This window comes from Anopheles maculipalpis, chromosome 3RL, assembly GCF_943734695.1.
Source record: "Anopheles maculipalpis chromosome 3RL, idAnoMacuDA_375_x, whole genome shotgun sequence".
NCBI classification, from domain to species: domain Eukaryota; kingdom Metazoa; phylum Arthropoda; class Insecta; order Diptera; family Culicidae; genus Anopheles; species Anopheles maculipalpis.
Window position 1 is genome coordinate 42107113 of NC_064872.1, and position 27391 is coordinate 42134503.

General features: G+C 42.7%; 5 protein-coding genes across 5 annotated transcripts in view; 4 read left to right on the forward strand and 1 right to left on the reverse strand.

The window, feature by feature from the left end:
- The window catches only part of LOC126565158 (Golgi phosphoprotein 3 homolog sauron), a 175074-nt gene extending 165817 nt beyond the window's left edge, over positions 1–9257 (forward strand). Inside the window, exons 2-5 of the mRNA XM_050222305.1 lie at positions 6104–6418; positions 8163–8409; positions 8699–8874; positions 8971–9257. Of these exons, the coding sequence (XP_050078262.1) occupies positions 6215–6418; positions 8163–8409; positions 8699–8874; positions 8971–9219 (876 nt within the window). The 5' untranslated portion in view covers positions 6104–6214 and the 3' untranslated portion in view covers positions 9220–9257. The remainder of the gene's footprint in view (positions 1–6103; positions 6419–8162; positions 8410–8698; positions 8875–8970) is intronic.
- On the forward strand, positions 1232–1857 carry LOC126565406 (methyltransferase-like 26). Its single transcript, XM_050222581.1, is given in 2 exon segments — positions 1232–1319; positions 1322–1857. Coding segments are annotated over 2 exon segments (624 nt in total).
- On the reverse strand, positions 1933–3110 carry LOC126564871 (probable ribosome production factor 1). Its single transcript, XM_050221993.1, has one exon. The coding sequence runs from the start codon at positions 3098–3100 to the stop codon at positions 1967–1969; it is 1134 nt and encodes a 377-aa protein (XP_050077950.1). The 5' UTR covers positions 3101–3110; the 3' UTR covers positions 1933–1966.
- Positions 9258–12058: 2801 nt separating the features above from the next.
- LOC126563900 (cullin-associated NEDD8-dissociated protein 1) lies at positions 12059–18348 on the forward strand. The gene is made up of 8 exons (XM_050220689.1): positions 12059–12130; positions 12592–12761; positions 13293–13959; positions 14197–14455; positions 14532–15933; positions 16557–17446; positions 17520–17666; positions 18131–18348. The coding sequence occupies exons 1-8, from the start codon at positions 12095–12097 to the stop codon at positions 18274–18276; spliced, it is 3717 nt and encodes a 1238-aa protein (XP_050076646.1). The 5' UTR covers positions 12059–12094; the 3' UTR covers positions 18277–18348.
- A 5882-nt stretch (positions 18349–24230) lies between these two features.
- LOC126560629 (translation factor GUF1 homolog, mitochondrial) lies at positions 24231–26324 on the forward strand. The gene is made up of 3 exons (XM_050216585.1): positions 24231–24271; positions 24343–26116; positions 26199–26324. The coding sequence occupies exons 1-3, from the start codon at positions 24231–24233 to the stop codon at positions 26322–26324; spliced, it is 1941 nt and encodes a 646-aa protein (XP_050072542.1).
- Positions 26325–27391: the final 1067 nt, after the last annotated feature.

Sequence of the window (27391 nt, forward strand, 5' to 3'; positions counted from 1 at the left end):
AAAAAAAACATCGGCAAGTTGCACTTAAATTTCCGTTATATTTTTATGATATACCCCGAGTATGCAGATTGTTTGCACATGGAAGTATTTATTAAACAGTTCTAATCGCAAGGGCGTTTCGGTGGTAAGGCGTTAAAGGTACCGGTCTTCACACGGCAGGGCCGAGGTTCAAAGCTCATCCGGACCGTCCCCCCGTAGTGAGGACTTACTATCCAACTACTCGGTATCGGCAAATCCAGTAAGTCATTCTAAGGTCGGCGTGACGGCCAAGGAAGAAGGCCGATTTTACTAAAAAAGACGCTAAGTCAAAAAGATTTGTTATGATTTGTTGGTTTAAGTTACCTGTGATCCGCATGCGATAGTAGACGGTCGCTAATGAGATTGTATACTAGACTGGGAGCACTAACTGATTCTGCTGCCAACCTACCACTAGGTTGCCCGCCCCACCATAAGGTCACGAGGATCATCGAATGGTTAACTAGACTTGCTGATACCTCTTAGTTGGATAATCACTCCTGACGACAGAGGAACGATCCGGTTAGATCCTATCTGAACGATCCGGCCATGTCCTGCCATGTCAAGACCGGCGCCGTTTGCGCCTCTACTACCAATAAAGATCATCCAAATATGAATTAAATATAATTAACAAGTAAGCAATAGAACAGACGACCATCATTTAGCCAGACTCACAATTTCAACTGCATTTAAAGACATTACACCAATCTTGGTGTATGTTTGAGAAAAAACCTTCTTTTCTCCTTCGGCTACGGAGCTCAACGGTTTGTGGTTGAGCTGTCAAATTCAAAGGACACGTACGCAGCCAGATGAATTCAGATGACCAGATGTTGCCAATTTAAATGAAAACAGGACATGGCAAAACGCTGTTGTAAATTGCTTTTGGAAAATAATCGTCAAACTGACCAGTTACGTTAGGATAGATTCATTTACTTATTTTATTCACTTTAAACTTAAAGCGATATTTGCGCATAAAATTCCTAGCTTTTATGTGGTGCCATGCAGTCACAGCACAAAATAAAAGCAGCTGTCAAAATGCTGTCAATCTGTATTCACAGTGTATTCTTTCATTTGTTTACTGTTTTCTGTGTGTACATCCACCAAAACGCAGCGTCCTGGCTAGCAAGATTTTGGGGTAAATGTTGCAATATCTCTTCAATTTAGTGTCACAGTAATATTGATTCCATGTCATATGTAACTCCTATATTACAGCATCATGCGGCTTGCTAATCCTGCTGGCGAAAGAAACAAAGATCCGATACTGAATGTTTTAAAGCGATTTATAACAAATACCGTACCCAATCTTCGGAAATTTCTTCCGGCGTAGGCCTCCATGCAGCTTACTTTGCCAAGGAATTTCCCAACATCACTTTTCAACCATCGGAATATGATACCGCGCTGTTTGGCAGCATCGAAGCCTATCGACAGGGAATAAAGAACGTTCGTTCCCCGATCTACATTGACGTTTCGAAGCCGTGCCATGAATGGGAGAATGAAGCTAATGTTAATGCTAGCAGCTGCGCGAACCATTTCGATTACATGCTCAACATCAACATGCTACACATTTCACCGATAGCCTGCGCTTCGGGACTGTTTTATAATGCGTCAGTATTGCTGAAAACAGGCGGACTTTTGATAACCTACGGGCCGTACGCAGTAAACGGAAAGCTCACGCCGGATAGTAATGCTCAGTTTAACAAGTCACTGCAGCAACGGAACCCAGAGTGGGGTATACGTGATACAAGTGAATTGCGTGTAATGGCCATGCAGAGAGGAATCATATTGCTAGAGATGTTCGACTTGCCGGCAAACAACAAATGTCTGATTTGGAAGAAGGAATGAAACTGTGACAACTACTCCTGAAGGCTATAATTTTAACAACATTAGAATAAAATCCCGGAACACTTCACAACTCCGTTGTTTCCATGCAGTAAGTGCGTAATGTTTTATTTTATAGGAAGAATCTTCGCCGACTTTCCATCTGGTGACGTTTGTTAGTAATCATCCATTCATAATCGCCACATTTACCATCAAACAGTCCCACCTGCAGAGATCGCAACTTGAGCGTAAATCGAGGTCCCAGCTCACGTAACTTAACCCGCTTTCCGTTCTTATCGAACTCGTACAGATGATGTCGGAAGAAAATGTAGTCTCGCTGGTTGTGAAATGTTACCGCTCGTCGTCCACGAAACTCTGGTTCGTAGTGAAAGAGAGCGCCCAGCATGCGTCCTATGGTCAATCCCAACCGTGTGGTAAAGTTATTCAAAATCACTTCCGGCCGGTGTGTCGTAATATCCGTTTCTTTACGCTTCAAATCCTTTAATCCCTTGAAGTTGCTGATTTTAAAATGTGCCGTTGGTCCTTCGGGAAGATGTATTAACAGTAAACCCTCTGGTTTTTTCTTGTTCTCGTTCACTACCACAATGTCGGTGAAGTTTTCTCGTATGGCGCTCTTGCATACCCGCTTCAGTTGCGTTTTATTACGTCTGAAAGTGGATGCGTTTGGAATCATTCGGCGCAGCAGGGAGGCGAATTCACGTGTAACATGATGCGGCGTTGCATTGAACGTTATCATCACTCTCGGTTTGTAGCTCTTCTTGTAGTACTCGCAAAACTCATCATTCGCCAGATCGTTCAACACTTCCTCCTGATCTTCGCCTTCGATATTGGTAACCGTCGTCTCATCCTTCTCGCGCAGAGTTTCGATCGTATGTTGCGGAACGGACGGTTTGCCTTCCAATTTCCGTGTCTTTTTGGCTGCCTTTTCTTCCTTACGTTTAGTGCCCTGCAGATGCTTGAAGCGTCGGTGACGGATTTCTTTGTTCTTCACAAAATTTAACGGATTGATCACCGGAAATGTTGTCTCCTCCGGATCTTCTTCATCGTCTGCCAAGCCACGACGGCGGCGTAAACGCAGCAGCTCTTCCGCACGCTCTGCTACCTCACGGGCTGCCTTCTCATCCAAGTAGTCCTGCAAGCGTTTGCGCTTCGGCTTAGTATCGTCCCCTTGTTTCTTGGCTTCCACTTTCGAGGTAGATGGTTTGGGTTCCATCTCCACGTCACTATCACTATCGCTGCTCGACATTTTCTTCAAATTTATTACTTTTACACTTGTTGCAGTAAGATCGCGGCCCGCAGTTTTGCGACCACGTTTTGTTGTTATTCTGTTTTGTGATGCCGGTGAATGACAGCGGTTTGACAATCAAAACGAAAAGCTGTCAAAAAGGCCCAACTACCCAACTGGCAGAGCTGCGGTCACTCACTCGTGCGCCAGAACTGATAAATTCACTTGTACCTTAACCTGTGATGATTGTTCAGGCAATTCGTGAAAGTAGAGCCGAATCCCTAAATCAACATGGGTAAAGAGACTAGGTGGGCACATAGGTTTGACATCACATACGATTGCACACACATGCACTGACAAACGATCAAACTCATTCCTGTCAAATTGTGTTACATTTTTCTACAGGTGTGGGGCGGCCCGGTGGTATAGGCGACAGCGGCGCCGGTCTTCAAACGACATGACCGGGGTTCAAATCCCATCCGGACCGTCCCCTGTAGTGAGGAGTGACTATCCAACTACGCGGTATCGGGAAGTCTAGTAAGCCATCTGATGGCCAGCGTAACCTTAGCGGTCGGTAAGTCAAGAAGAAGAAGAAGTTTTCAACAGCGCAATCATCAAATCATTCAGGACGAGCCCACCTAGTGTCTTTACCCACTTTGGCCTGGATAGCGAAAGGCCGCGGCCCACGTGAGATTTTAAAATGTGAATTTCAGGTTCTCATGAATGTTTGTGAAATTTTCTCGCTTTGAGAAACTGATGAAATTAAAAATCGCTTTCTGATAAACTGGCGCGTACTCAAGCTACCTACAAAGGGAAATGGAGAAAATGCTTGAAAATGTTTCGCACCGATTTCAACAGTTTGTAATTTCCCGTGGCCTGTGGCCTTCAGGCAGAGGATCTTGTATTAAACCAAGTTCTATTGAAATCCAGGTCTCATAAAATAAAAGTTATAGCAACTCTCGGAACAACGGCAATAAGCCCCGGGCCACGGGAAATTTCAGACTGTTTAAACCCATACGAAACTGTTATCAATCTTAAAATTTATTTTTACACATTTTGTCAGATGGGTTAATTTCCTCATCCAGCAGTATCTCAGTTTTCATAAACCTTTGTCAATTGGGAAGAGTGGTCAATTTGACATGTTATTTGTTTATAGGGTCTTCAGCGTCTGCTTTATACGGAACAGCTGCAAAGTTCCAGTGTGCCTAGCAAAGATAAAACATTAGGCTGGTTTAGCCAGCGGCAAATCAATCGTTGTTTGCTCAAAAGTACACCGAGGAATAGTACAAAACATCATTGTTGAATAGACATTCCGTTGGCTTTCATGCTGAAGATTTCAACTGATTAAAGATGGTAAGATACTTGATCCAATCCTTTTTAATAAATTCCAGGAAGAAGTACACTCAACTGTAGCCACACATTAAAAACGCTTTTTGTTGCAGGTAGATTCTCCTTCCGAAGAGGAACAACAAGAGGTTCTGCTTGGTTGGCTTGGTCCTGATGAATCGGACGATGAAACTAATGCTGTAGACTTGGTCCCTCGTCGATCGACACGGCGACAAAGATCGGCACCCCAAAACAATACAAATAGAAACCCTACTACCCGGCGCAGAGCTGCACCGGCCCGGACTGTTCCACTGCGGGCTAATCCAGCACAACGGGCCGTCACGATGCAAAATGCAATACGGCGATCCAATGGCCAGGATTTAGAGTACAAACAAAAGATCTTACGAGCTCTCACCCAAATCACACGATCGTTTGAATTGGTAATTGAACAGCAAGCCGATACCACGCTTATGTTTTGGCAGGCAGTCGCAGCCGAAAGCCGTAATTTACGGCCCGATCTGTACACCCAGTTCAAAACGGATGTTATCGACAAATTAGCTGAGTACATAAGATTGAATCGTCAAACGTTCGAAAATGAATCATAAATTTCGTTGCTAAGTTCTATCGATAATAAAAATAACATTTGGTATTGAGGAATTCGTTTTATTATTTGCCCAGCATCTCAATGGGTGCCGGAGCGCAAAATATGTTCAATAACATTAAAAAGTGCTGCAATTTTCATAACAAATAACCAATGAAGGTGGTTCTGTGTGCAGGGCTTCGAAGGCAAAGTTTACATCTTGCGAAGCTACCACGGTAATTATACAATATTTATTTCAGCTACCTTGGTTTTTGCCACTGCAAACGTCACGTTGACAGCAGCTTTGAATAGCTTTCTGTCACCGAAATCGTTCCACGAATCCGCCATGTTTTTTCCTATCTGCTGCTACAGCAGTCGTCATCGTTGCCGTGTTTCGTGTTACCAATAGTGAATGCAATATTATTTATTATCCCTGCTAAAAATCATTGCATTACTGAATTTTCGTTTGTTCGCGATTGGTGGTTGCTTCGGGAGCAAAGTGTAGACTAGTCCACTAGCCAAGAACGAGGGAATCCGAACCCGATGTAAAGAATCTAGCAGGACGGGGACTGGAAAGTTGCCAAGGAGCCCCAAACGACAACGACGACGACGACGACGCAAAGAGCGACGTTGGTTGGGCTCCAACACCACCACCTTCACCTCATTCATTTCAATTGAAGCAATTTCCAGAGCGACAGATTTCTGAAACATTTACTTGCACTGCAGTTTGCTAATAGGTTTTCGTACGGTTCTGGGGTACATTTTACACAGTGGGTATTGTATACGTATACAAATATCTAGTACAATACGTATGTGGTTCTGGTCATCCTGGAGTATGCATGATCAGCACAACGAAAGGCATCGATCTAGCAAGGGCAGAAAATTCGGTCATTGAGTGTGCGTTGTGTATGTGAGGGAAATAGTGTATGTGTGCAGTTTTGTTCGTGCCCAGTAACAAACGTCGCAGTGTGTCCATCACGGTCATCGTGTATGCGGTAGTAAAGTGCACACGTACATAAAAAGTGGCACCGGGTGGGTGGGGCAAGAAGGAAGGCAGGCAGGTAGCAAAATTGAAGAGGGCAAGGAAAGGCCAACTACCACCACCACCTTTCTGTCAGGTCAGGTGTCAGTCAGCAACCTCGCGAACGGAGGCTGACTACTCTTCACAGCAGCAAAACAATCACATACCGGACGAGGACAGCGGCCTAAAGCGTCAACACGGCTGAACGATGAATCGAACGGACGGGCTTGTGAGACGTGTAAAAGCACGCGACACCGAATCGAACGGTGGATCATCTTCATCCGCTGCTAATCATGCCGACCAGGAGGACAACAAAGTGGACAAGGAGGACGAGATGGAAGACTGCGATTCAAAGGAAACGCGGCTTACTTTGATGGAAGAGGTGCTGTTGCTTGGTCTAAAGGATAAGGAGGTAAGGAGTGACGCCGACGGAAGTGCACATGACGATGGGAGACGTAGAAGCAGGCTGACTGTCGGTTGCAAATTAACCCTGTCCCCAGCAACCAGAATAACTTCATATTCTAGGCAAACGAGCAGCCCCAGCAACTATGGAGGCATTTATATATTTCTATTAGTTTGCTAATAGCTGCTAAATATGCTGCCCCAATTCTACGTTATTTCCATTGCCAATTATATGAACAGTCTAAACACAATTAAAATGCATAAATAACGCTGACGGCTTCAGTAACGGTTTTAATGAAAAGATATTTTTACCTATAACTTCTTATTTATTTGTTGCAAAATGCTGAAAACTGCACATTAAACATGTGATAAAATTGTCTTATAGCTGCAATAAGCGTTTCATTGTGAAAATTGTGCAAAGCACTGAAACCAATTTTTTAAAACTTTTCCATTTAAAAAAAACATTCCATACTGGAATAATCATTACTAGAAAACGACTAAGACTTGAGGTGTTTTATGTATACTAAAGGAAAGAGGAAAAGTTAAATTAATTTTCATGACAATATAACACCACAATTGAATTACGTTTAATTTTTGTTTTAAAGCCTCGTCATTTGCTAGATACCCCCGGTGTAACCCGGTCGCCTGGAATAGAGGTATAGGAAAAAAATTAGTGTAAAAAACAGATTCAGTCAATTAAAAAATATTAATGAATATTTTCAGATAAAAATTGCTTTAATTTGCTCATATAAAACAAATTTCAAGTCAATTGAATTCCTAGAACCGAAAAAACGAAGAAAAAAGCAACTAAAAAACTAAAATTGATTTGGTAGCCGGTTGTCTGCTATAGGGTTAACCGTGGTATCCCAAAAAATGTCTTCGGAAATCAAAAGGGCAACTCACACATCAATAATATATTCATAAAGATAATGTAGCGCTGGAAAAGCAGTGGGAATATTTTCCTATGCCAAGTATAACCACACCGTCGTACTGACCTAACGCTAATGGGTGGTCAGAGTGTTTTTTCCGCATCAAATCATCCGCGATGTTCAGTGGCGTAAGCAACATTAGTGATAATTTTTTGTTGTCACGCTTTTTTGGAACCGATTATTCCCAAATTCATTCTAGCAGTATCATATCACGTTTAAGCTATGTGCCCGGCTAGCGGATTGTGAGTCGTTCTAGTAGTAATGATAACTTTTATTAGCTTACAATCGCAGTTATCGCACGAAAAGAGGGCCCATACACACAATGAGGCCTCAATGTGGCATTGCTCAACTGTCGCGGCAAAGTTTTTGAATAGGGGAATTTTATCGCAATTGCTATATTCTTTTTGTCTACCGCCGCTTGCCGACCCGTTTCGTTTGCTTGAAATTTAAATGACTTTTGCAAGTAAAGAACAAAACAAGCGCTTGAGTTGTTCTGCCGCCTATCGTGAATAGGAACGTGCATTAAGCTTTTTTTCCGGCAGTCAGTTTCAAGACACATATTAAGTAAACAACGTTCTTGCGTAAATGGGTAAGAAGCTCCAGTTTTTGTCACGCCAAATAAGAAAAAAAACTACCAAAATATGGTTCGCTATTCTTACGCTTCTTATCATCAATTTACCGTCTCTTATTGCTGGCGAAAGCATTATGAAGTACTGACATATCCCCGCGTAATGAATGGTGCTTTGTTTTAAAATATGATTTGTCACTTATTTTTGTAGGAAAAAGAATCTCATCCGTTTGGATTTTCCTTCTCCTCTTTCTCAGGGCTACACATCATTTTGGAACGATTGCATATCGAGCGGACTGCGAGGGTGCATTCTGATCGAATTGGGACTTCGTGGACGCATCGAACTAGAAAGGGCCGGCATGCGAAGGAAGGGCCTGTGCACGCGGAAAATCACCCTCAAATCCGATACACCTACCGGTGATGTACTGCTCGACGAGGCCTTGAAACATATTAAAGAAACGTACCCACCGGAAACTATTCAGAGTTGGATCGAATATTTGAGTGGTAAGTTGCCGCGAAATAGAGAACAATCGTATAGAAACCATGTATGCCGTCGCAGTTCTGTTTCTAGGCAGTTTGACAATAGTTTACGGTTTATCTTTGCTATCTGATAAGAATATCGAACAAATGAGGCAGTGTAGTAGTAGTATTTTAACGGAATGTTGTCTCATTTGAAATGGTAACATACATTTATTTTGACATGAATCATTTAAGCTTTATAGTTACAATTGTAGCTCTGTGTTAGTCAATGCACACATGCCACTAATCGCTGCTTCGTTTATCCACTGCGCAGGGGAAACATGGAATCCGCTCAAGATACGCTATCAATTGAAAAATGTCCGAGAACGACTAGCCAAGAATTTGGTCGAAAAGGGTGTGCTGACGACGGAGAAGCAAAATTTTCTCCTCTTCGATATGACGACACATCCCCTAACTGATAACGTTATCAAGTGCCGGTTGGTAAAGAAGGTAAGCGGGTCGTTTGACACGGCATATTTGTGGTGCTAAAACGTGCACCCACAGATGACTTAATCCTGCCGTTTTCTCTGTTCCACGTACCCACAGATACAGGATGCGGTGCTCACAAAATGGGTCAATGATCCGCAGCGAATTGGCAAACGTATGCTGGCACTGATACTGTTGGCGCACGCAAGCGACGTGCTGGAGAATGCCTTTGCGCCTCTGAACGATGACGATTATGAGCTGGCGATGCGACGGGTACGAGAGCTGCTGGATCTTGACTTTGAGGCGGAGTCCGCCAAATCGAACGCCAACGAAGTGATTTGGGCCGTCTTTGCGGCCTTTACCAAGTAAGATAAGCTGAACCATCTTCCTAGTTCTGCCTAGACGCAATAACAGATACACGTACATGCCACTCTGTGGGTCGGACGGAAGAGCATTACCGCCCGGTCTGCTTCACCAACGCGCAACGTAATTGCAAACGAATGGTCAGGGTATGTTGTGATGATTTTAACAGTCCTCATCATATATTGTAAAACGATCTCCGTTCGCTTCAAGTGGATCATACGATAAACGGGTGATGCAGAAGTAGATTTCTTCGAACGATCGAAGAGGGAATGGGATGCTCCCGGGAGGGTAGGCTTATGGACACAGTTTAATATGCGTATTTTTTTTTTCTATCATATTCCAAAGTGACACCCCATAAATCCAAGCTCCTAACTAGTGTGGCCAATAGCGAAGGGACCACCCACAAACGAAACTAGTTGCAACAACAACAAAAAAATCGAAAAACGGAAGCAAACTTGCCACGACCCGTATTTTCCGTTCAGTGCGTAAGTGTGCGTAAGATTGTGATTATAAGTGGTTTGAAATCTGGGATGCAATTATTACGATATTTTACTACTGCAAGGTAACCTTCTAAGCGATAAGACGATTGACATAACCATGGAAATTGCGAAAAGAAACACACAAGCTTGCATCGCAGAAGGTAATATAATGAAGGCAATAGTAATTACAACGCAAAATGTTGCACCTTCCAGTACGGGAAACGGTCTTATAACAGGGCAGGCAGTGTTCATGATAGAGGCGTACAATTGAAGATTTTCCCTGCCACAAACAAATGTAGCAACTATTCTACTATCAAAACTTATTGACTCATTTTGTTGCCGCATTTCAACATCGAGTAAAACAGCTAGCCAATCTATGGGATTCAAATTCGCAATGAAAGAAGACGACAGTTTAACGAAACCGCAAAAAAAAATACATTCTATAGTTAATGTTATTTTTCCCACGATAGCATTTTACTAATTTTCTTTCTAGGCAGTACAGCAGTTTCAGAAGCCAAAACACTACTTCAAACGTTCTTTGTTACATTTGCTGACTAGCTACGTAAAGGGTTATTATTAGGCAGAAACACTTTCCCCCGTACTATTTCCACAACTCTTTTGCAAAGAAATTTAATCCATTTTTTTAAGCAAAAGCAAACGATTGTACTACGATTTGAACTGTCCATCGGGTACACGGTGATAATCATTCGGTATCTATACGGCAATGGCAAAAGGAACGATACTTTTACTTTTTTTCGTGTTTGTAAGCAGCAATGATAATTTTAAAAGATGTGTTGACACACAACAACCACTAGAGAGAAAAAAAAAACAGATAGACGACCGGAACAAGGCACGTAAATAATTATCAAACTGATAGGACATTTTTTAACATTCTAGTTAAACTCTTTTCAAACTATCTATAGCAAAAGAAGCATAGCTAACCATTGCTGTAAACGCAAAAAAAAGGTCGAGATAAGAAAGAAGGAAACGTTATCACACGGAACTAGGAGTTACGAATGGAAAACAAATGCGATATTGATTTGGAACATCACGTAAATCAGCGTAAATTATGTTCACTCTTTCGAAACTGGATCGAAAACGGGCAAACTATAAACGTAATACAGTACGAAACATTCTTCACTATCGTGTTTAAGCATAAAACCGATTTTTTTCCAGCTGTTTTTCGTTGTTTTAGTAAAATTTACGTTAAAGTTTTTTCCCCTTCCTTCTACAATTAATATATGTAGCAGCGATAGAGTAAGAAAGCAATTGAGTTCGTTTCGGTTTAAGGGCTTTCGAAATTTGAAATCAAACAACCTAAAGTCGCATATTCTGTGCAGGCTATGGTTCTGGTCGGCCCATCCACATGCACGCACACGCATGCTGCTCTGTGCATGGGTGTTTTTCCCTTAAATTACAACGGATTTAAAGAGTCGACAGAAGAAAAAAAAATTGTACATAGTGAAACAGACAGTCTAGGTCGAACCTATTGTTAACGTAAATAAGTAATGCAAGATATGTAAAGAAATAATAAAAGTATAAATTGGTTAAAGTCTTTAACAAAATAGTGACTTGGTAAATCATTCTCTCATTGTTGTTCATGGAAAGAAGTAAAATAAAAATAATTAAAATCAAAGTTTCACGTCTTGTGTAAAACAACATAATTCTGTACACAGAAGAAACACATTCTCTGGAATTGTATTCGATCCCAAACTTCACAAATGCTTATTTTGGGGTGTCGTTGCTGTCAAATCCCACCGCATATGATCCAACCCGTATATAAACTAACTTTGAAAGTCACCGAAACGGAAAGGACGTATGTGCGCGTATGTGTGCGTACGTCTCGTGTACGTGTGTTTGAAAGAAAAATTAGCAAAGATCAGCTAGTGCGAGAGAAAATCTAAAAAATTGCTTTCGTTTTCCTGCTCGACATATTCTGTCCACCTTTGTAAAGTCTGCAAGCAGGCAGTTGCACCCAAATCCTACGCAAACAGTGCAGAATTCTTCGTTGCCGCTATTCTCCGAAATAGCGAGCCGTGTCGTGTCGCTCCGTTGTTCTGTGCGTTCTATCGGTGTGTGTGTGTGTGTGTGCGTAATTGTCAAGACTCGCGTTGCGGGAATCGGTAGGAGAATTTTTCTCTGTGGTTGCAAGAAATTGAACACGGTTCGTGGTACGAATAAAGCGTTCTTGTTTGCAGTTACAGGAATTCATCAACGAATAGTGTGCTGTACGGAAAGTAAAGCATACCCTGCGAACCGTAAATACAGTTGGTCAAACGAGTATCGACACCACACAAAGTGTCACGGTGTTTTTCGTTGCGTGTGGTTTCTCGCCAGTCACAACAACAATTCACAGTGCTTACTGATAGCTGCTGCCGCCCGTGTGAAAAAACCTCATCAGAATGGCGTCGTATCAGATAGCGAATCTGCTGGAGAAGGTGAATTTCTTTAACAAAACAGGTGCCAAAGGAACACGAGCTAGCAAAACAAAATTTAGAATGACAATCCGCGCATCATCTTGATGCGGTCGGTCGTTTTTCTCAAACCACACACACGACAAACGAATATGTGTGTACGTAACTAAAAGAGTTCGATATTTATCGACGAAAGCGGAAAGTCCTTCAGAAATCCTTCCGTGTGCTATTTTGCTGATCTCTTTTGGCATAAACAATGAGCCAACAAAATCTGGCTAGCCAGGTTCCTCAGCAACCAATGCGCGATGTAAATGCTTCCTCAAAGAAAATGTATACCAAAAAGCACTGGTATGCTGCACTGCATATTGCAAATATTTTAAATCATAGATTGCCATGCCTTTTTCATAAAAACGTTTAGTTTGTGTATAATTACTTTGTAACATTTTCTCCCTTCTCGTTTTTTTTCCGCCGGCGACCACTATTAGATGACGTCCAATGATAAGGACTTTCGCTTTATGGCGACCAACGATCTGATGACGGAGCTACAAAAGGACAGCATCAAGCTAGACGATGAGTCGGAGAAGAAAGTCGTCCGCATGGTGCTGCGTTTGCTGGAGGACAAGAATGGTGAAGTGCAGAATCTTGCCGTCAAATGGTACGTGTGTGCAGTTTGGTTTCGTTAGCTTACATTTGAGGTTATGTTTCGCTTCCCATCGTAAATGTAATTGCAAATCATCAAAACAATACCCCCTCTCCAACCAAACAGGATACATCCTCCTGGGAACGAGTGCCTTAAGGGGGTATTAATACACAGGAGATAATGATGTCGTTGGACTTTGGATTTTATCGTCATCAAGGACAGAAAAATGCCGTCCATTCTTGTAATAACACATTTATCAGATTTCGTATTGCGATTCCAAAATTTGAACAGAAAAATAGTTTTTTTATGGATATGTGCGCACAAAAACAACACAACACGAAATCGGAATGTGTGCATGCTTGAATTCCGATTTTCAGACCGGCATCTATCTATCACACCGGCTTTGAGGGATAGATGCCGAAACCGATGGCAGCGTTTTCCACCGTATAATAACCCCTTTCGTAGTAACGGAAGAAAATATATCTTTAGTTCGATAGCAATTTAAATGTGCACATATTACACCAACTTTCACGCATTTCTTTGCAGTCTTGGCCCGCTGGTGAACAAAGTGAAGGAAAATCAGGTGGAAACGATAGTGGATCTGCTGTGCGCCAATATGGTGTCCAACAATGAACAGCTGCGCGACATTTCGAGCATAGGACTGAAGACGGTCATCTCGGAGCTGCCCCAATCGTCCAATTCGCTCGTGCCAAACGTTTGCCAGCGTATCACCGGCAAGCTGAGTGTGGCGATCGAAAAGGAAGACGTTTCGGTGCAGCTCGAAGCGTTGGACATACTTTCGGATCTGTTATCGCGCTTCGGTGACCTGCTCGTTCCCTTTCACGAGCTGATCCTGAAGGCGCTGGTGCCGCAACTCGGTTCAGCTCGGCAAGCAGTACGCAAGCGTACGATAGTGGCACTGTCCCACCTGTTGACAACCTGCAACAACAACGCTTACAACAAGGTGATCGAACATTTGCTCGATGGGCTGGAGAAGCCGCAAAATCCTGGCACCATCCGTACGTACATTCAGTGTCTGGCAGCTATTTGCCGGCAGGCCGGCCATCGGTTGTGCAATCACATCGAGCGTGTGATGTTCCTGCTGAATCAGTACAGCTTACGGGATGATGACGAGCTGCGCGAGTTCTGTCTACAGGCCTGCGAAGCGTTTGTTCAGCGCTGTCCGGAAGCGATCATACCACATATTCCAACGGTACGTTAGTGCGGATATTTACAGAGAATATCTTTTGATTATGTAAACTCATTAATGATTTCATCAATGGCTTCAGATGACATGGTAAACAATTTCCTTTATTATTCTATTTCCTTTGGAAATAGATTCCTTTTCATCTGGAAGTTATTACCAAAATCTTTGATGCTTTTACATTATGAAGTAAAAATGCTGTGTGTTTAAGATTATTAACCGTATTTTTTGTTGCTGTATGTGCAGATTGTAGATCTTTGCCTGAAATATATCACCTACGATCCAAATTACAATTACGAGGCAGATGATGGTGACGGTGGTACTTCGATGGAAATGGAAGACGATGAAGAAATCGACAGTGAAGAGTACAGCGATGATGACGATATGAGCTGGAAGGTACGCCGTTCGGCAGCAAAATGTTTGGAATCGGTCATCTCGACAAGGCACGAGCTGTTGGAAGAATTTTACAAAACACTTTCCCCTGCTCTTATCGCACGCTTTAAAGGTAAATCCATCCTCCCTACGGAGCGGGTTTTCGATTCTGAAACACTGATGAAACACCCTTTTCCTCTTTTTCTTAGAGCGCGAAGAAAACGTCAAATCCGACATATTTCACGCATACATTGCTCTACTAAAATCGACCCGTCCGATGGGCGACGATATTGGGCACGATCCCGATTCGATGGAGCAGATTCCTGGTCCAATCAGTATGCTTACCGACCAGGTACCGACGATAGTGAAGGCGGTACAACCCCTGATGCGTGAAAAATCCGTTAAAACCCGGCAAGATTGCTTTCTGCTGCTGCGCGAACTATTAAACGCTCTGCCTGGAGCACTTTCGAACCATATCGATCAATTGATGAACGGCATACATTACTCGCTGAACGATAAAAACTCGACGTCCAACATGAAGATCGATGCGCTCGGCTTTGTATATTGTATGCTGGTCGGACACAATCCACAGGTGTTCCACGCGCACATTCAGCTGCTCGTGCCACTCGTCGTAAACGCGGTGTTTGACCCGTTCTACAAAATTGCTACCGAGGCACTGCTCGTCCTGCAACAGCTGGTGAAGGTGATCCGGCCGCTCGAAATGCAAACGTCGTTCGATTTCACGCCGTACGTTAGCCAGCTGTACACGAGCACGCTGCAGAAGCTTCGTTCGCCCGAGGTCGATCAGGAGGTGAAGGAACGAGCGATCGCCTGCATGGGACAGATCATTGCCAATATGGGCGATGTGCTGCAACCGGAGCTGGTGACCTGTTTGCCATTGTTTATGGAGCGTCTGCGCAACGAAGTCACCCGGCTAAGCTCAGTGAAAGCGCTTACAATGATTGCTGCTTCGCCGCTGCGCGTTAACCTTAGTCCAATCATTGGCGAGGTAATACCGGTACTGGGATCGTTCCTGCGCAAAAATCAGCGTGCCCTCAAACTAAACTCGCTCACGCTGCTTGACACGCTGGTGAGGCGTTACAGTCAATTCTTGGATCCTATGCTACTGCGTGGTGCCGTGGCGGAAGTCCCACCGTTGCTGAGCGAATCGGATCTACACGTGGCGCAGCTTTCGCTCGTGCTGCTGACCTCGGTAGCACGCCAACAACCGGAAGCGCTGGTAGGCGTTCATGAGCAAATTTTGCAGGAAGTAATGACATTGGTACGATCGCCATTGCTGCAAGGAACGGCACTGAACTGTACGCTCAAGCTGTTCCAGGCACTGGTACAGGCTCATCTGCCGGGACTGAGCTATCGTCATCTGTTGGCGATGCTGATGAATCCGGTGTACAATCAGCAACAGCACGGCGGTAGTCCACTGCACAAGCAAGCGTACCATTCGCTGGCCAAGTGTATTGCCGCCTTGACGCTACAGGTTCCGAACGAGGCGCTAACAGTGGCTGGCGAATTTTTGCGCGAGATTCAAAATCGTCGCAATGATTCACATCTCATGTTTTACCTACTGACTATCGGCGAAATTGGACGTCACTTGTAAGTGTAGCGATAATCGAAAAAAAAATTACCAAACTGTTCATACTAGAGATGTGCACACTGAGTAAGAGTGACCCACTCTTTTCGGTTCATACTCACTCACTAATTCAGTTACCCGTTGTTCCGACTAATGATTCAATTTTTCGGTTTAATACTTTCTCACTCACTTAGCGTGCGAAGTAATACCATTATGATACCTTAAGATGGTTTTTTTTCACCTTTAGAAGGGGTTCAGATAGAGAGTTTTTCACCTCATGGTACTATTTCGCACACAGATTAAGTGAGTGAATATAAAGAAAAACCCCTAGGAACAAAATCTCGCTTCTTACTGCAGGCACTTTACTAGAAAAATCCCTAGGAACAAAATCTCACTTCTCACTATAATCACTTCACTATAGTGAGAAGTGAGATTTTGTTGGCTACGTAGTCATTAGTCAGTCGGCACAGAGAGTGAGTGAGTATATCCCAAGAAAGTTGTTGTAGTGCATTACTTTTCATGAATCTTTGAAGAGTGAGTAAATGATTGAAATCTCTTTACTCACATCTCTTTTTTTATTCTAATCATTCAAAAGAGTGAGTTTTCTGATCTCGACTTCATTCCCGTTTGTTTCCTCTTTTTGTAGTAACCTCCACACGATCGATACACTAGCGCAAACTATCCTGAACTGCTTTTCGGCCTCGTCTGAGGACGTGAAAGGAGCTGCCAGTCACGCGCTCGGTGCGATCGCGGTCGGTAATCTCAATCACTATCTGCCCTTCATACTTAACGAGATCGAGGCACAGCCAAAGCGTCAGTATCTGCTGCTCCATTCGCTGAAGGAAGTTATTTCCTCGCTGTCGACCAGTAAGGCCGGACTGGAGCAACTGTTACCGTCCGTTCCATCGATATGGACACAGCTGTTCAAGCACTGCGAATGTTCGGAAGAAGGTTCGCGGAACGTGGTGGCCGAATGTTTGGGTAAACTGGTGCTCGTTAACCCGGAAGAGTTGCTGCCTCAGCTACAGATGGCATTGCGAAGTGAAAGCGCACTCATGCGTACCGCTGTCGTATCGGCAATCAAATTTACCATCTCCGACCAGCCCCAACCGATCGATCCACTGTTACGGCAATGCATTGGGCAGTTTTTGTTTGCCCTGCAGGATCCGGAACCGTCAGTGCGGCGCGTTGCCCTGGTCGCATTCAATTCGGCAGTCCACAATAAGCCAAGCTTGGTGCGCGATCTGCTGCCCGAACTGTTGCCCCAACTCTACTCCGAGACGAAGGTAAAGAAGGAGCTGATCCGGGAGGTGGAAATGGGCCCGTTCAAGCATACAGTTGATGATGGGCTTGACATCCGGAAAGCGGCCTTCGAGTGTATGTACACGCTGCTCGAGCAGGGTCTGGACCGGGTAGATATTATGCAATTTCTGGAACACGTGCAGGCGGGATTACGCGATCACTACGATATTAAGATGTTGACGTATCTTATGACAGCCCGGTTGGCCGCACTGTGTCCGAATGCTGTGCTGCAAAGTATGTAACGCGTTGCTCAGATTTGATGGACAATGGAAATTTAATGATACTTTTTTCTATGTTATCCTATCAGAACTCGATCAGTTCGTAGAACCCCTCAGAGCTACCTGTACGCTAAAAGTGAAGGCAAATTCGGTGAAACAGGAGTATGAGAAGCAGGACGAATTGAAGCGATCTGCTTTGCGCGCCGTTGCTGCTTTGCTACAAATTCCCAAGGCTGGTAAGTGGAACACGCTCATATAACGAACAGAGGATTTAACAGTCCATTGAACGGGCATTAGCATAGTACAAACAAAACGGGATTCGAGATATACAACACCTTCCGACTTGAACTCTACGCTGTTTCAATTGATCACACAATCTTCTATTATTACATCGTGTTAGATTCCCCTATTGATACAATTGCGCTAATAACCACTCCTAAGGGATTTGTTAATACAAATTTGCCTTAATAGTGCCTTGGTTGGCAGATTTTTTGTCAGTAGGGTAATCTGATGGCTTACTAACCCAGTTGCGAGTTGTGTTATCAATTGAAACAGCGTAGCTAAACTTATGTAATTTGTGTTCAACCGGAAAACGTTGTGAATCTGGAATTCTGCATTGCGTAAGCTATTCTAAGACTTGTTCTTATGGGCTGGCAAACCCGGTAAACAATTTATTTTAATTCATTCATCAATTTTGCAGATAAAAACATATACTTGGCGGAGTTTCTAATCCTGATCCGCAGTTCTTCTGAGTTGCAACCCCTTCTCGAATCGGTTCAGAAGGATTCATCCGGACAGACAAATAACAACATCGACGGGCGTGACTCGTCGATGGATCAGAGCTAGGTGGAAAGGACGAAAAAGCGCAAGGTGGATGGTGAACATAAGTAGTCTGATTACGATGATTACCCGTTTCTTATCCCGTTTTGTTCCCCATTTCCTCCTCGCCATCCTTTCCTTATGGCACGACGACATACGAATGCGGTGTGAGGTGTGTCGGCGATCCCTTAACCTTAGCATATGATCTATCAGCAATATATTGGGTGCGATTTGCATTAATTTTGGTATTTCTCGTTTTTTTTTACTGCCAATCAAAACACAACCATGTCTCAAGACGCGACAATTAGCAGGACTTTGGATTAGATTTGATGAGTACGTTGAGTTCAGCAAAAAAGGATCCATTCAATTTGCGATCAAAATGTCCTTGCTCTAGTTTTAACAATATGAGACGTGCTTGTTAGTACAGACGAGAGGATTTAGAGTTTTCTTTGAACTGGCATTCCTCCGAAAGGTTGATATTAGCTGTTCTACGAAGGTTCTTGGTTTTAAAATGTTATTTTGATTGCCTTGTAACTACAAAAATATCACATTTCTGCTTGACCATAAGCTATTGATTTATTGGTTTCAACTATTGAACTTGCAACTCTTATGTATTGTAGCTGTTGTGTAAAATGAATGATCAACATTAATGGAAACGCCCTAATATATGACAAAATAAAGCGATTCATAAACGATAAACATCATATAATAAGCGACAGTGGCATCGGCAATATAACAATATGTAAAGATCACTCTCGCGCACAGGAAAGGAACCGTCTGCAACCCAAGCTTACGCCACGAGATTCGTTTTCTTTTTTCTTCTGATTGCATTGATTGAAACGTGAGGCTTATGATTTGGAGATCGGCTAGAGGAAAACACTTTTGTCGATTTTTTATGTATTGTTTCTCGTTCGTTTTTATATAAAGAAGCTAAAAATATACGTACATCTGTCGCTGCGCTATTAAAACGAAATGATATGACATATATCATTTCGGGCGGCAGCGAACTGAGCAAACTATAACATAACAAATGTCACCCAATTGTCCCATATCCCGCCTTGTTCCGGAAGTAGTGGTGTGATGGCGCACATACCAGAAACTATACAATTAACTGAACAGTTCAGGTTGATACTGGAAAAGGTTACTTGCAAGGAAAATGAAAATGAGAACAACATCATGATGTGAACACTATGAATAAATGAACAAAATTTATTGACAGCAAATATCATTGAAACTGTGTTTTCTTTTACCTATTTCTTGAAAGTTACCTATTATTACAATCTTCTGTGTGAATGATTTAATGTTCTCCATTTTGTATATGCAAGCAGACGGTCATTGTAACCACTTCGTCATATCCAGTTCGAGATCCTACCTATACCTGCTTCCTACGACCGAGTGAATGTGTCTCGGAACAAAACAGAAAGTGTCAAAATCATATTTCCGGTACAGGGAATTGCAAATGAAATTTCACAGGCGGTTAAAATTTTTCCATACTAATAGCACGCGCATCCATAACTATTTAAGGTTATTCCGTATTCATTTTTGCCTATTCGCTAGTGTATTCGGTGTTTCTATATCAATGGTTGAGATTTTCATATTCGCTTGCACTTTTCTCTAAAGTTTGCAATCCTGCACCGTAACAGGATAGACGTTCGATACACTATCCAAGCAAATTTCGTCAACGAAAGCGTGAAGATAAGCATTACTGGAAGTTATGTTTTCCTTGTTATATTCAACTACATGCTCAAGTAAAAAAAAAGGCAAATGTTTCCATGAAAAGGCCGAGTTGCATTTTAACAAATAGTTTCAAACGCAACGGCACATGATCTTTTAGATTTATAGACCTTTTAAACAAGATACGACGAATGGTGTCCAATTGTACGGCATAATCATCCAAAAGCTTGCAACAACAACAGTCTGTAGCAATGTGAGTCATCAGCAAAAATATGGATTTTACTTTTTCTTGAATCGAATTACCATCTAAGGAAGGCGACGTAGATTCCGATGATGCAGGTAATTCCAACTGTGCATCAGCATACGAATTTTGTGCAATCTCCAAGCCTTCTGACTTGGCTAGAGAGATTACGCTGGGGTTCAACGTTTGTGGATGTTTTTTTTTTTTCGTTTATTTATAGAGGCTTTGAGTCTTAGAGACTACATTCGCCTCTAAAAACCGAACATTACAAAACTATGTTCTATGGAACTATGGAATATTTAAGGTGGTTTACTAAAATACGGTTTGTATCTAGACGATTGCTAAACAAAGCTATTCCAAAATGGCGACCAAACATATTCCGCTGGAAGAGGCATTCTACGCACTACGCCGGTCCAGAAAGCATTGTACCAAGGCCTATTCATACAGAACGCATACCTACTTACCTATAAAACTGGTATTTAAAATCACTTTAAATCTTTCATTTCTGTGAATAGTGCTAGATAACGTGAAACTGCTTCGTCTTCTGCGAACCACAAATGAAGGAAACACACATTTCGTGGAGCAAGCATTCACAAGCAAGCAAACGCATGGAATAGCCCAAAGATCGGTCAGATTTAATTTGGCTGGTGCAGAAAGCAGTTTTTGACATTTGAGTACTAATGGATAGTTATGCTTTTACATCGTTGGAGCATTAAAAAATTATGCTCAAGACTATTTGTATACTAAAAAAGACTCTAATAAATGAGCATGATTATTGTTGTGCTTGTGTTTGGTAGTGTAACTTCAGGAGATGATAACACTCATTCTTGCGCCAAATATGCGTGTCAATATGGCCACCGAGTGACGTGATGCAGCCTGGCTTAAATAGTCACTTCATGAGCAGCGTACCAGAGGTGTCAAATCTAGTTCTGAAAACCTGCGTGTCGTTTTCCTTTGTAGTGTCGAGAGAGCCTCAGGCACAATCGAGCGAAGGGATCAAGGAAATAAGCCAGCACATCAAGCTAGCAAATTAATAAGTTTTTTCATGTAAGTACCAATATGCGTGCCTAACCTAAAACGTGTATTGAGGCTGTAGCCACTTTAGCCAATCGTCAATTTTGTTTTGCTTATTCTAGTGACACTACGAGCCATACATACATCTTGATTTCGGGGTCTTGTTCCATTTCGATGTAAGTATAAAAAGCGTTTCTTTTGAGAGTTCCCATTGGACTTATGATTCATGTTTTAGATCACAGCGTCATGTCTTCGCGGGACAAGATAACCGATGAAAACGTAGATTCGGCTGGTTCCATGATAGTTGAGGAGGATACCAGTTCAGTTTCTCAAGAAAATCAGCATCAATTGTTGAACGACTCGTCACCAGTTCCTGCGACAAGTCAAGCTAACGCAAGCATGGCGTCATCAGCATCATTGGCATATGCGTTGCCTTCCTTCAGTGGTTTTTCACCACAACAAAAGCTTGAAAAGGCGCTGGAAAGATTTACACATATCGATACAATGCATTGCTGTTGCAAGGGTCTGAACGATTGCGTAATTAAGTTGAGTAAGATTTATCATGGTGTGCTGACAACGCGGCCTGAAGCTTTAGCATCGAAAGATCTTGGGCCGTCCGACTTGTATATGATGATTTTGATAAAGTTGTCCATTGCAATGGAAAAAATGGATTTTTCCATGCTTGAGCGCTTTCTGCAGAAAATCAAGGAAAACATAACTTTTATAAACGAACATTTTAACGCTTTCCTCGACAACATTTGCTGCTTGTATGATAAATCGATCGACTGTCCTACATCGGTGTATCTGTTGGAGCAGATCAAAACGAAAATGTTTTCGATAAATTTGAAGCACGAAAGTTCCATGAAACAAGTAGATGAGATAACACAGCTTATGAACAATATTATCGCTGTTGTAGAAAATTTCCAAATCATAGATTTGCAGGGCGTTCGGGATGAAGCGCTGGATGAGTGTTTGTTCAAACAGCACCAAACTGTCCAAGATCTTCAAAGCTTCATCGATCGACTAGGAACTGAAAAAAAGTTCTTTGATGATAGTATGTGCGCCGATGTGGTTCACATGCAAGCCAGCATTCGTTCAACGGACGTTGCGGGACGGCTAGATGAAGCGTTTTATTTTTTGTTTGATGAAAGCATGGACGAGGACGAGTAGAGGAAGGAGGAAAAATTTTATTTTTTCGACAGTGTACTCTTTTTTTTCATATTTCAATCATCAAAATAGTTTGCTTGTTCAATTCTAAAATGTGTTAATGCTCAAGAAATAATTCTTATATATTCTAGATATATTGTGCCACAATAATAACATGACTAATACGCCGAAACTTGGCAAGTCTAATAAACAGCATATTGCACAAATCTTCGTACAGCCTCATTGAACTGGTCATTAAAGCAATTCCGCTAAGGTCAAATATAGCCTCAGCCTCGATCGTCAATGCTGAGTTTCTCACAGGAATGATCGATTTAAGCTGAGATTTTGCGCCGGTTATTCGATCCTATCGCAAGAAAACTTCTATTAGTAATATCTTGAAACTAATGCTGTCTCTATATATCATACGATAGTGCCCGAAGATAGTCACTTCCGACTCTCGGAGTTACTCTTCCATTATGGGGTATTTCGCCCTTGTACATCCCACCTCTGTTCTGTTCAGCATCAGTCCCAACCAGTTTTGCATGTGAGAGCGTGTAAAGTTAGGTTGGAAATGTAGGATAGACCGGGTATCACCGGATTGGGTACATAGATGCATACGTCATTTATTGTTACTGGCGGGAACAAACCGGACCCTCACTTCCGCCGTTGGTGGGCATGGAATCCCGACTTGGATCAGACGGATAGGCTTTTTCGTGGATCGATCAGGACTGCTGGAGTGCGGGACCGACATGCGTAAGGAAGTCGAATGGAAAATTTCTCTCGAATCTGGAAGAGATGTTCCCAAAGACTTTCACATCTCTAATCGATTTCAGCCGTCAATGCAAAACGGCACTGCGGTCATCTAGACCTTCAGTACATTCTTACATTACAACCTGAAAAGGGTTGGGACCGACTAACCATTATTCCTAGCGTCGTTGACTTTTTTACTTCCGTAACTAAGTCAGTACAAATGGACGATCCGATAATGAGTCGATACCCTGTTCTACCGTATGAAAGAACGGTGCTGCTCATCATTGTGCCGTACCGGTGGTAATGGATGAGTCCATTTTATACTAATTATATTTGGGACGCTTTGAGCTATAGTCGGGGGACGTTACCGAACTTCATTGAGATAGAAAGGTTATCTTTGGAAGAAGGACCTGATTAATCGTATCACTATTTCTTGCTGGTATAGAGCTTGAACATAAAAGCAAACAGGGGTTTGCTCCGACATCGGGGGGGCCGTAGTACCTTGTCGTAAATGCAATTTTCACCAACATGCTCGAATCAATATTCAGGGAGGGGTGGGTGTTGCCACACGTTGTCGAAGTCATAGTCGTGATTGTTGCTGCATATTGTGAAGCGGTCGAGCTCATTGTAATGGCTGTGGTAGGTGTCACTATTAGAGAGAGATACACTCTTAAGCCCTTAAACGAATGCGCTTCTTACCTCTAAAAGGACATCTTTGGGATCCATGCTGCATATCAGTTCGCTTTGATTTAAAGCTGCCATTGCTGGGCGAAAGATCCGAATGGAATTCTATACCTGTCTGTACCGTGTCTAAGACCGACACAACTACAAAGATCAATTTTATTCCGCTGGTTATATTTAATAAGTCTAATTTGCGATCTAGTGTCGAACCATAAATTTGAAAACGTCGAACCCAGTTTGTTAAACTACAATTCGAGATAACGGCCTTGTGGAAATGTATGGAACATATGTCTTCGACTCACTTTGACGATTGCGCCATGTGATTTTGACAGTTCTTTATTTACATCGAATGTGTGTTGTTTTCGGTATGACGATGGTTGTGTAACGTGAGTTGTAAATAGAAATATAATGTCTTTTGAATGATTACAAACTAAAATACACCGGTATTAAGTACGTGTTAATAATGGTCTTGACAATGTTTGGCTCGTTTTATACTCTGGTTAGTGTTAATTTCCGGTGAGTAAAGAAGCGAATAACACCAACCACTGGTCTTAACTGCATTACACATGTGCTGCTACCCTTTGCAGGAGAAGATTCATAACCGGTGTTCAACAATACCGTCTTCACACAACCGCTGGTCGATTAGCAGACGATATCGAATACGATGAAATACCTGTATCTCGAATACGCAATTTCAGCATTATTGCCCACGTAGATCATGGGAAGAGCACCCTGGCGGATCGTTTGCTGGAAATGACCGGTACGATAGCGAAGCACTCGGGCAATAAGCAAGTGCTGGATAGCTTACAGGTCGAAAAAGAACGTGGAATCACAGTAAAGGCACAGACGGCTTCGCTCATCTACAAACACGCGGGACATCACTACCTGCTGAACCTGATCGATACACCCGGTCATGTGGATTTTTCGAACGAGGTGTCCCGCTCCTTGGCGGCTTGTAACGGTGTCATACTGCTGGTGGACGCTAACCAAGGGGTGCAGGCACAAACAGTAGCAAACTATCACTTGGCCCGCTCAAAACAGCTCGTCATTGTGCCAGTTTTGAACAAGATCGATCTGAAAAATGCTCGTCCCGAAGCTGTGTGTAACGAGCTGCTGACGCTGTTTGATATCGATCCCGATGAGGTGCTGAAAGTATCGGCAAAGCAGGGAACCGGTTGCGACGAGGTGCTTGCCAGCATTGTCAATCGATTGCCTGCTCCGGACGCAAATCGAGATGCCAATTTTCGTGCGTTAATTTTCGACAGCTGGTTTGATAAGTACCGAGGAGCGCTCAATTTAATTTACATCCGAGACGGTGAGATAAGCACCGGCCAGGAGATCGTTTCGTGCCACTCGGGTAAAACGTACGAGGTGAAAAGTTTAGCATTGCTACGACCGGATGAAAGGAAAGTGGAACGACTGGTGGCGGGTCAGGTTGGCCTGCTTGGGTGCAACATGCGCACCAGCAAGGAATCGCAAATCGGTGACACATTGTACTTGAAAAGGCACAAGACGTGTGTCCCCTTGCCAGGGTTTAAGCCACAGCAACCGATGGTGTTTGCGGGCGTTTATCCACCGGATCAAACGCAACATCCGGTGTTAAAAAGTGCCATCGAGAAGCTTGTGCTTAACGATTCGGCCGTTACCGTAACACCTGACTCGAGTCCGGCGTTAGGACAGGGATGGCGACTTGGCTTTTTGGGCTTATTGCATCTGGATGTGTTTAGCCAGCGCTTGCAACAGGAATACGATGCGGAACCAGTCCTAACAGCACCGTCGGTAACGTACAGAATCAAACTAAAAGGCACGAAAGCGATTGCGGCACACGGTGGCAATGAGATTGTGCATATCAGCAATCCGGCCCTGCTGCCCGATCGAACGATGGTGGAAGAATATTATGAACCGTACGTGTTGGGAACGATCATAGCACCGACCGATTGTGTTGGAGCAATTATTGGGCTGTGCGTTGAACGACGAGCGGTTCAGAAAACGTCGATCAATATCGATAACGATCGCATCATGACCACCTACCTCATGCCGTTGAATGAGATTGTGCTGGATTTTCACGATCAATTGAAATCGCTTAGCTCAGGTTACGCGAGCTTCGATTACGAAGATCATGGGTACGTTGAGACTAGCATCGTTCGAATGGATGTCCTGCTAAATGGGCAAATGGTTGACGAACTGTGCACGATCACGCACACTAGCAAGGCACAGAGTCATGCGCGAGAGTTGGTACTAAAGCTGAAGGAGCTTATCCCGCGGCAAATGGTACAAATCGCTATACAAGCGGTTGTCGGTGGGAAAGTGTTGGCGCGCGAAACTATAAAGGCATATCGGAAGGATGTTACGGCTAAACTTGTAAGTTTTTATAAGCTTTGGATCACTTTTTAAAATATCAATGGTTAAATAACTATGTTTTTCTATCGCATATTCTGCACAGTACGGCGGTGATGTTACCAGACGCATGAAGCTGCTCAAGCAACAGTCAGAGGGAAAGAAAAAAATGAGATCGATTGCAAACATTAATGTTCCTAGGGACACATTTATAAATGTGTTGAAGCGTTAGTGGAAATGAATGTGTTAAATTCAATTGAAAACATCCGAATAGAAAAGACATGCATAGAAGTTTAACATGCATAGTTTTTAAAAACATCGTTCGAAAATATCGCCGTCCATTCTCGGGTGATCTTTTGGCAGTTAGCTGAAAACATAGCCTAGTCTGTCAAATATTTGTTCCTGGGACACAATCAGTTGCTACTCCAGTTTTGTTCGGATTGGAAAAAGTCTCCTGATAGACATTTTACAACAATATAGCTGCCAGGCCTAACCGAGCATGTCCGGTAAAGGGGAAAAAAAAATACAAGTCGGAAATGCCTTAAAAAATGTATACAAAATCAGCTCAAAAAGAACTGTGAATACAAAAAATAAAACAAAAGCCACAATGTATCGGATTTTCCCATCAATTTCTGCTGCATTTTACGGTCTCACAACTCCAGGCAGACGGTAAACTGTGTGGCCCTATGAAACGATCTGATCTATATCGCGAGGTACGAAATTTTTGAACACCTCCGAGGGATTATTATCATAATGCGGAAAACTGTTTCCAATGTCGTCTCTCAAGGAAGACATTCGCAGTGCGAATAAATCTTCAATCGACTTCCTCGTTTTGGGGGATAGCTGCTCCACAGCAATTAATAAAGCTACAATATGTGGCCTGCACATATTATGTCATAAAATCATACTTTTTAGCAAATGCATGCAAGCTTTTTGTAGGAAAAATAGAGAACGACCAATCCATATAGCTTGATCCAGTTGTTTCTTAAACATGTCCTCAGGACCAGTTACACATTTTGATGATTGTATTTTGAGAAGAGTTTGAGAGAGTAACTGTCCACAAGTAGGATCGCTTGTGGAGTACTTTCTAATTCCTAATGCTGTTAATATTTGGTTGGTTAAAATATAGTCATCAAGATAAACAAAGTACCTACGAATAAATTCAGTATTATTATTTCATGTAGTCACTAGTAAAACTTTATTTTGATTCTAGATGCCTGTTCACCGTAAATTCGTTAAAACTGCCTCAACACGATTTAGCAATACTTCCCAATTCTCTGCCCTCAGTTACGTTTTTGC